This window comes from Pyxicephalus adspersus, chromosome 3, assembly GCF_032062135.1.
Source record: "Pyxicephalus adspersus chromosome 3, UCB_Pads_2.0, whole genome shotgun sequence".
Classification (NCBI taxonomy): domain Eukaryota; kingdom Metazoa; phylum Chordata; class Amphibia; order Anura; family Pyxicephalidae; genus Pyxicephalus; species Pyxicephalus adspersus.
The window spans coordinates 154325775-154336077 of NC_092860.1; the positions used below are offsets into that span (position 1 = coordinate 154325775).

The following is a 10303-nucleotide window of genomic DNA, read 5'->3' on the forward strand; positions in this document are numbered from 1 at the left end:
AAGAAGAGGATGGGCTGAGGGGGAATCCTGTGTAACGGTTTGTTGCTACATGGACTGTATTAGACAGATATTGTGGTCGTAATCCTCATTCTCCTGTGTTCTCCTTTTTGTTTCTGCTGTTAGTTGTGGATATAGGAGTGTATATGGGGGTGGAATAGAGGATGTGATTTGGGGAATAGTTTTTTCTGTAACAGGGATTGTAATCTTTCCAATACATTTTCAAAGTATACCAGACTTCCCCACAAGCCTTTATGTATTGCCGGTCCCACTCAGGAACTCGTGGATCTAATTCATATCCTCATCAGTCTCGATTACTGAGACGCATTCCTAAGATACAACTAATATGGAATTTAGTGAATGATCCTTCCAGTGGGAAGGGGTCAGAGCATTTCAAGTTTTCAGTGCCATTTTTCAAATGTAATGTAAAAGGGTCTACTTTCCCGATCCTGGTCTTTTTAAGGCAGGTAGGTATCCCACTTCTGACACCAAAACTGTTACGGCGATTTCCTATTGATCCTGGATCAATATTTCCCTCTTTTACTAATAGCTTCTGTTTCAACTAGTGTCAACATAATTCAATCATCTACAAAACATAACAAAAGTACAAAAATAATTAACTACAAAAATCAGCAAAATTCCTCAGCTCCTTACAGTAACCAAAGTAAACCTTTAAAAGAGAAATTTCCTAATGAAAGGTGCTTCCAAAGCCAATGATTTCAGAGACAGGATATATAGGGTTTATTGAGGTTTCATGAGGTTAGTGCTGTGGAGTTCTCTGACCACTTTATGCTATTTGTGACTCTGAATGCTTAACATATTTTCCTAGGGGAGGGAGGGGGAGTTTACTACCCTAAATGTACATATGGGCATATTCATAAAGCAGTGAGTCTTACATTCGGCAAACATTTAATGCTGGTGTTTTTTTAGTGTAAATGAGTGTGGCTTATTCACCACCTGAGAGTCACACAGAAAGAGTTCTGCTTTATACATAGACCCCTTCATCTTTTTATGATACTATAATATATGTATAATATGTATTTTTATCTTTCATGGAAAAGTTGCAGCAGTATGTGAAACATGTGCATTATCTGGACGCTTCCGGGGAAGAGATCTTTTTCAATGAGAGAGGAGAAATTCCATCTATACTGACTTTGGCAAACTTCATAATTCATGAACGCGGGAACCGCTCAACATTCACCCTCAATACACTGGCTAGTTTTAATAATACACAAGACACAGAGCAACCATTATACTTTAATACAAAAAGCATCACATGGAAACAAGGCTCAGTAAGAAAATAAAACAATTATTTTTTTTTATAAATAACAGTTTCATTTGTGGGTCTATTTATCAATGTTTCACCCAACAGTCACATGATTTCAGTTAGAAAAATATAAATTAGCTTTATCTTATGATTCACACATTGAATCCATTGTAAAAACAAATCTGTGAATAATTGGTAAAAATTTGGTAAATCCTGGGTGCAAATATTGCAAATATTGAATAATAGACCCATCACCCCTAATGTTTACATTATATATATTTTTAAAATCTTGAATTTTGTCTTTAAAGCATTATTAACTAATGTTCATATTTAGACCTATAAGAGCTACATTTTCTCTATTTCTTATGGGAGATATGCTAAAAAAAAGAAAACATTTGACATGTTCTGAACCTGCAGGGGTGGACCTGTGTGATGACCCAACATTTATTCAATCTGGAGCCATTACAAGAGAGAAGAGCATTGAGAGTAGCAGACAGTATTCATTGTCTTGGCTCTCAGCTTCCTCTGCTGGTGGTTGTATTGGTGGTGGCGATGGGTATTGTAGTTTTTTGGTATACTTTGGGTCAGGGTCAAAACTGGGTAAAAGTGATGAGGAGGACAGTGGGGGGATAAAGAAGAAGGCACTGTGCTGCAACATCCATGACCTCGTATAGTTTTCAGATCTTTACCCATTGAGGCTGCAGATACCTGAGTAAGAGAAATTACACAGTGGGCAAAGTGCCATGCAAAAACAAATTTAGTTTTTACTGTGGTGTGCACCACAGTAAAAATATATATTGGGTTTCCTATTAAGGATATATGTCATATGGTAATGCCTATGAAGGAGATAACAAAAATTTAACGTGAGGAACAGAAGGAAGACCCCCATCTTTTGTTTCACAACTGTGAAGGTGTTAGTGAAGAGTTGGACTTTTACTGAGGGAGTCTATAGCAGCAGGAGGTAGAAAGAGATTTTCTACATGAAGAAGTCATCATCCAAGCAGACGTCTATGGGGGTCACACAAAAAAAAGCAAACAATTGAAGACAACAGTGGGGACAGAGGGAGATGATTTAGTGTCCACCATAGTAAACATGGCAAGTTGTCTGCTTACCTATGTTTATAGGGACAAGCATTTTGTTGATATCAAACAGAGAGATGACTGCTGGATGGCCTCACTCCTAGACCGTCACTGCCACAGAATATATGGAACATTTTTCAAGCCTTCTGAAAGGAGGCAAAACTGCACAAATATGGACAAAGATTAGGCAGCCACCTCTGGACAGCCGTTTCTTATTGCATATCAGTAACACATCTCATCCGAGGTCATCTACTGCAGAAATCAGAGCCAGGACTATCAGCACCCTAGGGATTGCTAATTACAGCTGTTTGGACATGATAGCCAACTATTTCCAGCTGTCATGGCAGCGGGTGGAGAGTTAAAAGATCAGATACGGCAGATGGTATCATTTTATCTGACATGACCTAATGTGCCAGATAATTTAGCTCTGACCTTCATAGATTACTGAGCCAGAAAAATGGACATTCAGCCAGAATTGTCCGGGTATGCCAAGACAGCTTGACTTTTCTACTTTCTCTCCAGCTAAATATTTCAGTGAGCCAGGTGAAGTTGTTTATTCCAAGTGGAATTGACTTTTGGGTTACGCTATCAATAATAAATTCTAAACAACCAACAAGGAATGTGTTTGGAATATTGGGAAAAAGTATGTAAAGTCAATTTTACCATAATTACTTTATAATTAAATTAGTATTTCATTGAATTATCTAAGAATATCTCTTTAAATATGATATATTATGATTTTTTGTACTAGGTGCCAAAATCCCGATGCAATGACAGATGTCCTCATGGCTTCAGAAAAGCTGATAACAGAAGTAGGAATGTGTGCTGTTATCTCTGCGTCCCGTGTTCTGAGGGAGAGGTGTCCAACATGACAGGTAGGTACGAGCAGAGGAGGTTATTGGGAAACACAGCTATCTAGAGTAAATTAACACAAAACATATTTACTTCTTGTAAAAGTTAACCTAAGATAATACTTGATGCATAAGGCTGCCATCCCTCCCAGGGACACTTTGTGTTGCCTGCGGGATCTGGAAGAAAAATAATATTTTCAATATGAAGACAATCAAATCAGAATTTTAGCCCCACAGTGCAGTATCTGTCCAGAGTAGCATTAGTACATTTTGTATTCAATATTTTTTTTTTTAATGTGTATATTATTAATCTATCTGTTAACTACAATCTAATATTTAGTTCATTTAGAATTATTAATATATCTACAATGTTTTCTAAAGCAAAGTGTTTGCTGTATATCTATCTGTTCAAAGTTTTTCAAGTTTCTGCAGATAACAGCTCTTTTTGTTGTGGGCTGACCACACCCAGACACTGCCTTCCAATTAGCAGGAGTATCATTAACCTGCCCTGTGAGCTCCTCTTCCATCCTCCCATCAAAGTTCATCTTTTACTCATTTCTACACTAAATGTCCTCTTATCTTTCTAAGTTCCTCCTCCTACTTTTTTCTCCTCCTGCTCTCCACCCACATTCAAAATTCTTCCAATCTATTAATGTTTAATGTGTCTTCAGCCATGACACATGTGCCAATATCACAACATAATCACAACATAGTGAGTTCAGAGAACTTTATGCTTCTCAACCTCCATAACAGACCATGTTGACACCTTACAAATGAAGAGATTATTATTGATGTATGAAGCAACCACAAAAAACAGTTAAAAAGTCTACAGGAATCCAAATCAATATTAAGACATTTCATTAGATTGGATCCAGAATATTGCTAATTTTTATTTATTTGTATTGAGGTTTATGGCCTTCGATAAAAGTGCAAATTCCCTACAATAGGGTACTGTTGTCAGAATTGTTGGGAAGGTTAAATGCACCTTTGGGAACATAACAAAGGCAAAAAAAAATGTAACAAGCATGCGGTCATTGCAAGGCAATCTCTTGATGCCGTTCTGCTGCTGCAGCTCAAGGAGGGTGTGCTTTGCGGTGTACAAGTGGCTGAAGTGCATGCAAAGTTTCCTGGCCATTTTTATGATGTCTTGGAGATGGGTGAAAGACTTCAGGAACCACTTGACAACCAAATTGAACATGTGTGTCATGCAGGTTGACGCAGCGCAGACACAATGTTCTTCCCGTTGTCGGTCACCATGGTTCCAATTTTCAGTTGTTGCGGAGAAAGCCATGATGCAATCTCTTGATGAATCACACGGAGCAGTTCCTCCCCTGTGTGACTCCGTTCCCCCGGGCAAAACAGGTGCAGAACAGCATGACACTGCCGTGCCCTGCACATGTGGTATGCTGGAGGGGCACTGTGAATTCTCCCTGCAGTGGAGTGGAGGACACGGTGGAGGATGAGGAGGCAGAGGCAGACGTTGTCGCAGGACCAGCGGCGTGCGAACGTGAAGGCAGAAGCGGTGTCATCTGGCTAGGTTGCTGGTGTGACTGTGCATGAATCACATTCACCCACTGGGCCATAAAGGACATGTGTTGTCCCTGACTGTAGTTACAGCTCCACATGTCGGCACTGCCATGCACTTTGGCAGACACCGACAGGCTCAAGGACTTGCCCACCTTCTGTTCTACATATTTTTGCAGGGCTGGTACTGCCTTTTTTGCAAAGAAATGACAGCTTGGGACTCTCCACTTTGGCTCAGCACAAGCTATCAGTTTTCTGAAAGGTGCAGAGTCCACCACTTGGAAAGGGAGGGAGTGCAACATCAGCAAATTGGACAGGAGCACATTCAGCTTCTGTGCCGTGAGATGAGTGCACGCATACTGTTGTCTCTTGGCAATCGCTTCAGTGATCAATTGCTGACGGAATGACTGACAAGGATTAAGAGGAGCAGGAGCATCTGGACCAGCAGAAGATGGAAATGACATACAGCTCCCTTCAGCTGAGGTGGTGGACCCTTGACTGCCTGAAATCCGGTGTGTGCCACTGGGTGATGGAGCGGTTGCTGCGGCAGGCTGGACCACCACATCGAAGCCACGGTTCTCTCAGGCCACATTATGGTGACTCTGCATATGTTGATGCAGGGCCAGGGTGCCAACATTGGCACCCTGGCTATGCTTCACCTTCTGCCCACACGTTTTACATATGGCCATGTTAACCTCCTCTGGCGGCTTAACAAAAAACTGCCACACTGCCGAGTAGGTGATTTTCCCCCCCGCACTGACTGACTGCTACTGCTGCTGCCTCCGTGAACCCCTGCACCACTACTTCCCAGGCAGGTAGGCTGCTGTGAAGCATGTGGACTACCCCAGGCACGTTTAGCTCCCGACCTCCCACTGCTGCGACCCTACTGACTACCAGCCATGCTACCACCTTGCTGGCTCAGTCGCTGCCTCACAGGCAAGCTGCCACCCTCTTCTCCTGATGATGATGAACCCCCTTTTTCACCAGGCTCCTAAGAGTGTCATTATCATTGAGTAGTGTATGCATGTCCTCCTCAACGGTCTCTGGCTCAGGAGCCTGACTGCTCGCAACAACACCTCCCACGTCACTCTCCTCATCACTACTTTCCCACCTAGCGGAGAAAGCAGCAAATGTCTCCTCCAGATCTTATCTGGGCAGTAGCTGCTGACTGTCCTCTACTAGCTCATCCTCGCTGTATAATGGAGCTGAGCCCACACCATACAATACTTCTGTGGCTGAGGGAACAGCAAAGGACAGAGGCCATGCCAAATAAGGGTTGTGTCTGACGAACCCACCGACTGTTTGCTGGGGGTGTCTGATGTCACTTGGGGTGAAGTGGATGACCAAGAATCGCTGGGTTGCTGGTCAAGACACGACCACTAGATGACACCAGGAGTTCAGACCTCTCGCTGCGACTCCTGCTGACACACCCCCTTACTCTGCTGCGACCTCTGCCTGCGCCAAAATCATTTAGGCCTCTGCCACTCCTGTGTGCATGGCCTGCAACTTCTCTGTCTGACATACTTTTACTTGAACTAAATAAATTGAAAGCAAATTAAAACACACCTAAAAGTGACAAATATATTTTTATTTTTGTACAGAAATAGGCCACTAAACGCTTTCACCACATATAACTGCAGAAGTGAACTGAGAATATATTTGTATTTTTGTACTGAAATACGTCACTAAACACTTTGACCACAAATAACTGCAACAGTGAATTTCTTGTATATTTTTCTGGATAAATAAATTAATGGAATGACAGAGCTGTATATTGGCTGTTTGGATCCCCAAATTATCTTTCCCTGCACTTGAAAATTCGCTTTTCTAGCACTGTCCCTAGCGCCTTCTGACGTCTCTCCTTGCACTAAGATGCTGTGAAATGATTCCTCCTATCCTTTCCCTGCACTTATAAATCATTTTTTATTAATTTTTAAGCACAATGAGGTTTCTACTAGCGACTGCACACGTCTCTCCCTGCACTCAGAACACTGTAAAATGTCTTAATCCAAGATAGCTGAGGCAATTTAAAGGGGTGTAACATCACAGGGCTGGCTGGCTGCTGATTGGCTGCATGCATGGCATTATGGGTCATCCCACCTTCCCAGAATTCCTTGCCCCATGTCCTCACACGTGTAGCCGCTATTTCAGAAAAAATTTTGATTCTTTTCAACAAATCGCAAGGAAATTCAGAATCGTTGTGAATCGATTGTTTTCTGGAATTCGGATCGAATTCCACTTCGTCAGCTTTGATTCGCTCATCTCTACTTATCATCATACCAATGCTTGTATCATTACTCTACTCATCATACTGGAAATAATGTTGTGTAATACATTTTGTTCCCCGGCAGACAGTGAACGTTGCTACAAATGTCCTGAAGACGAGTGGCCTGATAAGAGAAAAGTAAAATGTATTTCCAAAACATATGAATTTTTGTCTTGTGAAAAAGATTTCATTGCTTTAATTTTGGCGCTGATGTCTTCCATATGTTCAGCTTTATCCTTATTTGTATTAGGAAACTTTATCTATCATCGGAAAACTCCAATAGTGAAAGCCAATAATCAGACTGTAAGCTTCATCCTCCTGATCTCCATCTTGCTGAGCTTCCTCTGTGTCTTCTTGTTCATCGGCTGTCCTATAGACATAACCTGCATGTTGAGACAAGTTTCATTTGGGATCTTCTTCACCATCGCTGTCTCTTCTGTTCTAGTCAAGACTATCACAGTCTGCATTGCTTTTAAAGCTACCAAACCCGGCAGTTACTGGAAAAAATGGACAACAGTAAAAGTGTTGAATTCTTTGTTCCTGACTTGTTCCTCTGTGCAAGTTCTGATCTGTGGTTTTTGGCTGTCAGTGTCTCCTCCCTACCAAGAGTATGACATGCACTCCTATCCTGGGAAGATTATTATTCAGTGTAATGAAGGGTCAGTTGTTGGGTTCTACTCTATGTTGGGTTATATGGGGTTTCTGGCAGCTGTGAGTTTTGTTCTGGCTTTCATGGTGAGGACATTACCGGACAGTTTTAATGAAGCCAAGTACATCACCTTCAGCATGCTGGTGTTCTGTAGTGTGTGGATTGCCATGATCCCGGCCTATCTGAGCACCAGAGGGAAATACATGGCGGCTGTGGAGGTATTCGCCATATTTGCCTCCAGTGCTGGAATATTAGGCTGTATATTCTTCCCTAAATGTTATATTATCATTTTCAAACCAGAACTGAATGTCAGGAAGAAAGCATGTTGCAGAAAATAGATCTGTAAATTTCCATACCCTGAGGAAGGGTGAGAATAATTATTTGGATTTTTTATTTTAATAAAACTCCTTCACACAATAGTTGGTATTAAAACATAGATGTTGTGGATAATAATATATATTAGTTATATAGGAATTATGTCTTCAGTTATTAGTAATTATGCTTGGGATTAGAATCTGACATAACATCATTCTCACCATGGTACATGATTACATATAAATGGGCAATACTCCCAATCATTATTTTCCTATCAGGTTAAATAAGGACACTGGTGGCTGACCAATGTAACCAATGATGAGTACAATGAATCGGTTCTGTCCAAACTCCATTTATTGGGCCAAATAATTTCTCCTGGACTGAAATGACTGACTCTGAATTGCAGGTGATCCGGCCACTGCTGTGTGCAGCCAACCTATATATACCATACCAAAAATACGGACAAATAAAACATACATAAACCCTAATTACACATCTACCCCCCTCCACTCACCTCTCCACACAACCTTCTATGACACATCTGGGGGAGGGGACTGATAAAAGACATCCAATGTAAAATATAATGTATTCTAATAACTGTACAATAATTATATTTGTTTGAATTATTTTTAGAATTTTCTCTTTTTATTCAATGTGTCTCTATCTAAATTTTCAAAAAGAAAACATTTACAGGGAATTTATAAAAACTATTAAATTATTTATTATAAACAATTGGAGTAAACTTTTATTAATTAAATCTTTAAGTAAAAATGTGGCAGCACCTCTGATCTTGTGAGGATACCACAAATGTTCAGGCCCAAAGCCTCTCGTCACAAATTATCACGTAAAGTTTTTATTCCACACCAGGGCCAGATTTCCCATAAGGCAATCCAGGCCTTGACCTGGGACATATTGGCCACTAGGTGGCAGTACTTGCAGCCTATTTTAGACAGTGCAGTACTGAAATTTGTTGGTTTTTGTGCTGCAATCTAAACTACAGTTCCCATGTTCCCTTGCTCCTCCTCTCTATGAAAACCCATTGGCTGTCACAGCTACCCATTAATAGATTGCCATGATGAACGGGCGTGTCTGGAGTTGAGTGATGTGTGATTGGGAAGCTGGTTGTGTCATGGGAGCTGAGATTACTTCTTCCTGCCGCTCTGTGATTACAGCTACGGAGTCCCAAGGAGGCCGGGAACATGGAGGTGACAGTGGGGTGAGGAGTGTTGTGTGTATGTGTGAGGGGAATCTCTGAATGAAAATAGTCTGACCCTCACAGATTTATCTCAGCCACCTACCTCCAGGACAAGGCCTATGTAGTCAGGAATGAGCTGAGCCCAATATCAGGTATGTGATTGTTGTACACAGAATTCTGCTAGATGATTTGTAGCCAGGACAAGTGTGCTGAGGAGTATGGGGAATATTCACCATTTTATTCATCATATTCTATCTCTGGCCTTCCCTGCTTCACACACCTTCTTATATTATTACTAGTGTTGTTGTTTAAATTCGGGTCGTCCTAATGTTCGATCCGAATATGACTGTTCGAATTCGGGTGGACCCGACCCAAATGTTGCTACATCCGAATACCCGAATTCGGCCCTCCCACAATGCACTCAAACAACTGGGGACCTCCCCCATGATGCACAGTGCCCTCCAATTAGAGCAAGGATGCCCCCTCCATCTTTGTTGTGGCAGACAGCCAATTGGCTGTCTGTCACTGCATGCCACACAGGCAGCCATTGGCCTATATAAGGCCAAGGCGTGCCTGCATTTACCACTCCTGACATGGATTTGCTGATAGCATCACAACCTTTCTGTGCTGCTTGGCTTGCTTTCTTTGTCAAAGAGAAAAGAGTGCTTTACTTTGTTAGACTGTGTCACACTCACACTATTAGTCAGACAGATTGTTGGATTGTACTGTATTTATGCAGTCCTGAAATCTACTGTACTCAGATAGGTAGAGTGTTTCAATTTTTTTCTTAGGTCGATAGCTAGATAGATAGATACATACATTGATAGATGGAAGGATAGAAGGCTAGAAAGCTAGAAGGCTAGAAAGCTGGAAAGCTAGAAGGCTAGAAAGTTAGAAAGCTAGAAAGCTAGATAGATAGATAGTCAGTCAGTGTGTTACATACACGCAGCCAGAGGCAGGATCCCCTCTCTGACTGCGTGCACAGTATCACACTTGTACTGAGAGACAGACGCAGTGTTTACTGCAGTATATAGTTTGTATACTGTGGTGCATATTACAAGCATCACCACTGAAGCAAAGTGCTGCATACAACACAGCGCACTTGCATTTTGTGTGTCAACCCCCCATCAAATTGACCTATACATATATCATATATATA

The 10303-nt window shown here is 41.5% G+C and overlaps 1 protein-coding gene across 1 annotated transcript; it reads left to right on the forward strand.

Moving 5' to 3' along the window:
- Positions 1–2684: 2684 nt before the first annotated feature.
- On the forward strand, positions 2685–8463 carry LOC140327563 (vomeronasal type-2 receptor 26-like). The gene is made up of 3 exons (XM_072406952.1): positions 2685–2726; positions 3096–3219; positions 7071–8463. The coding sequence occupies exons 1-3, from the start codon at positions 2685–2687 to the stop codon at positions 7970–7972; spliced, it is 1068 nt and encodes a 355-aa protein (XP_072263053.1). The 3' UTR covers positions 7973–8463.
- The last annotated feature ends 1840 nt before the right edge of the window (positions 8464–10303 follow it).

What these genes read in the sequence shown, in the direction of transcription:
- LOC140327563 (XM_072406952.1), top strand. Translation starts at nt 2,685, where the DNA reads ATGGCAGCGGGTGGAGAGTTAAAAGATCAGATACGGCAGATG. An exon ending in AAGATCAGATACGGCAGATG is followed by an intron (nt 2,727 to 3,095) that starts GTATCATTTTAT and finishes TTTTTGTACTAG; the next exon opens with GTGCCAAAATCCCGATGCAA. An exon ending in AGAGGTGTCCAACATGACAG is followed by an intron (nt 3,220 to 7,070) that starts GTAGGTACGAGC and finishes GTTCCCCGGCAG; the next exon opens with ACAGTGAACGTTGCTACAAA.